The sequence below is a fragment of the Bombus impatiens genome, unplaced genomic scaffold, assembly GCF_000188095.3.
Source record: "Bombus impatiens unplaced genomic scaffold, BIMP_2.2 scf_3536, whole genome shotgun sequence".
NCBI lineage: Eukaryota > Metazoa > Arthropoda > Insecta > Hymenoptera > Apidae > Bombus > Bombus impatiens.
The window spans coordinates 1-3,138 of NT_179955.1; the positions used below are offsets into that span (position 1 = coordinate 1).

At 35.0% G+C, this 3,138-nt stretch overlaps 1 protein-coding gene across 1 annotated transcript; it reads left to right on the forward strand.

Annotated features, from left to right (window-relative positions):
- Positions 1-7: 7 nt before the first annotated feature.
- On the forward strand, positions 8-1,399 carry LOC105681961 (jerky protein homolog-like; the record flags this gene model as incomplete). The annotated part of the gene is given in 3 exon segments (XM_012393578.1): positions 8-758; positions 761-1,106; positions 1,108-1,399. Coding segments are annotated over 3 exon segments (1,389 nt in total), but the record flags the coding sequence as incomplete, so codon positions are not given.
- Positions 1,400-3,138: the final 1,739 nt, after the last annotated feature.

Sequence of the window (3,138 nt, forward strand, 5' to 3'; positions counted from 1 at the left end):
CGAAAAATACGATATTCTTGAGATGAGAAAAAGATGTGAATCTCGACGATCTGCAATGGAAAAGTACGGTATTTCACAAACCACCTTGTTCTGTATATACGCACAAAGTGAAAGGATTAAGAAACAATTCGAAAGCAGTAAGGAACTTAGCCGTGACACAAAACGTTTAATACGACGTACAGTTGATGTAGATAGAGTTATTCACCAATGGTATTTACGATGTAAGGAAAGAAACGTACAAATCACAGAAGCAGACCTACAGGGAAGAGCTCTAGAAATTAATATGAAGTTACAGGAATCTCTTAGTTTTAGAGCTGGTCGCGCTTGGTTCCTAGGCTTTAAAGAACGTTTCAATATTACTAATGCGGATATCAGAGAAGCTGTTCCATTCGATACTGAAAGCGCTGCAGCGGAAGCCTTTCCAGTTGACTTTAACAGATTACTGCATGAACGTCAGATCGCATTGAAGAACGTTTACAATGTCGTTTACACAACAATAATGTGCAAAATAGTACCAGAAAGAACTTGTATTATGGACCGTGCGAAATCGACAGGAAACCTGGAAATGTGCGAAGATTACGTTACTGCACTTTTTTGTGTAAATGCTACCGGATGTCGCAAGTTGCCGGTACTAGTAATCGGTACCGAACCGGATGTTCATGCTTTATACAATTACGATACAGAAGCATTCTCCACTATCTACAAATCAAAAGAAAATGCTTGCATGGACAGTACCATTTTCAAGGAATGGTACGAAGACCTTTTTTAGAATCAGTCAAAGAAAGACAACGGGAGAACGCTCCCAGGGAGCAATATTTGTTGTTACTCGATAATGCTATGTCACTTCACAATCTCAATGATCTTCACGATTTAGATCGTTCCGTTACGGTTATGTCTCTTCCAGTGAACATATCACCACTCCGTCAACCAATGAATTGTGGTATAATATCATGTTTCAAGCGAAAGTACCGAATAGAATTACTGAAAACAGCTATGCCAATAACTGTTGGCGGCACGGAGGAAGATATGATAGACGTACATAAACAAATATCCATGTGGGATTGCTGTCGCATTGTACATGATGCTTGGTTGAGTGTCGACGATGCAAAACTCGTGGGACAGTCTTTTGACGGTGCGAAATGTGCAGAGAATAGAAGTCACAGAAAAATGGGAAGCTGACATAAACGAAGTACTTGGAATGCTGATAGATTTACCTGGATGCAAAGAGTGCGAAGAAATAGATGTGTTTAACTGGTTTTCTATTGAGAACCAATATAATATAATCCAGAAGAAATGTGTCGAAGAAGTTCTTCAAGAATTTAAAGACAATCCAGTGAACATAGATAATATCGACGATGAAGCTGGACCATCTCGTGCGAAGCTCTCAAAAAGGAGCTAACGTGGTTTGAGACACAAAGTGAAAGTAACTCGGTGGAATTGCTTTTATTAAAACGCGTATATTAAAAAATGCGGTAAGAAATATAATATGATTTAGCGATAAGTAATTGTGGAACCCGTATAAGCTCGTGGCACAGCCTTTTGTATTCTATGGACACGTGGTATATAGAATTTGTAGAAAAAGACGATATTGACGCATATAAAACAGTTGAATTTCTGCATAAATTACCTGGATGCGAACAGTGCCAGAAAATCAATGTGTTGCATTGGTTTTATATTGATACCGAATATGATGTAATCCACAAGGTATGTGCCGATGAAGTTGTTCGAGAATTTGAAAAAAATACTCTGGGTCCAGTGAGCATAGGTGAAGCTGGATCTACTCGTGCGAAGCTCTCGAGAAGGAGCTAACGTGGTTTGAAACACAAAATGAAAGTAACTCGGTGGAATTGCTTCTATTAAAACGCGTATATTAAGAAATTTGTTGAGAAATATAATATGATTTAGCGATAAAAAATTGTGAAACCCGTATGATTTTATGTAGCGTTCAATTGTTTGCTTGTACCATTTGGTTTGAAGTACAGAAAAAGCTGTTGTTCTATCATTCAAACACATTTATCATTATTAGTTCCAATAATCAAGATTCTACTATATATGGAAGGCAAGGAAAGGCGCGCAATGTTATTCTTGTATTTACGTTCTCTTTGAACTTTATACTTTGAATTTGGCAAATTAGAGTTAAAGTAATTGTTAAATTAAATGTTTACTGGAAATATAGAGATGGATCGATGAATGTATTAAACAAGTATATTGTCGCACAAATAAATGATGATGACTTTAAAATCATATTTAAAAAATGTCTTCTAGAAAAACATTATCTACCAAATAGTATAACCTTGCCTGCGTAGTTATTTTCATAATATTAATAACGAAGTTATTTAGATGCCCCGATTTATGTATCCCATTCTGTATATCAGCGGATATTTATCAGTGCGAGTACCTACCAAAGCCGGTAGATACGCGGCTAATCAATGCAAAACTTGAATTGGAACTAAATTTATATTGCTAAAATTATATGATATAGAAACATATACATTCACACAAATGGGCTTCTTTTTCTCTTCCTTCTTTCTCGCATTCTTTGTAATTGGTCTTGTTAAACGAAAAGGGACTTATAATTGTAAGTAATTAACTAAATGTAATTATTAAGAATGGCGACCTCGACGATGTATATGACTTTGAAGTACGTTAAGGAAAGTAAAAGTCAAAAGAAACTAATAACTATTATTCCGAGGATTTACGATTTACTGAATATACGCTATTAAATAAGCAATAGCGTTGGACTATATCATTAAACGTAAATGTTGATACAGTTACTCCTTAACATATGTCTCTAAAATATTTATATCTGTTTAAAAGAAAGTAGTAGGGCTAATATTTCTTCATAAGGAACTACATCAATCAATGCATCGAAAGATATAATCTTATTTTGAAAAATGTATATAATCTTCTTCGTATCTCAACACCCATATCTGTCTATATTCTGCCTACATCGTACTATATCACTCTAGATCTCCCTTATATGTTTTTGAACACAATTTTCTTCTTCAGTGTTCCAGGCCGAAATTATTCGTCCAAGTTAACCGTGTCAGTTAAAAGTATTTACAATTATGTGCAATAAATACCAAATAAATATCAATTCTATTTACATTTCTAAATTTGTAAAAGTATTAATCGCGA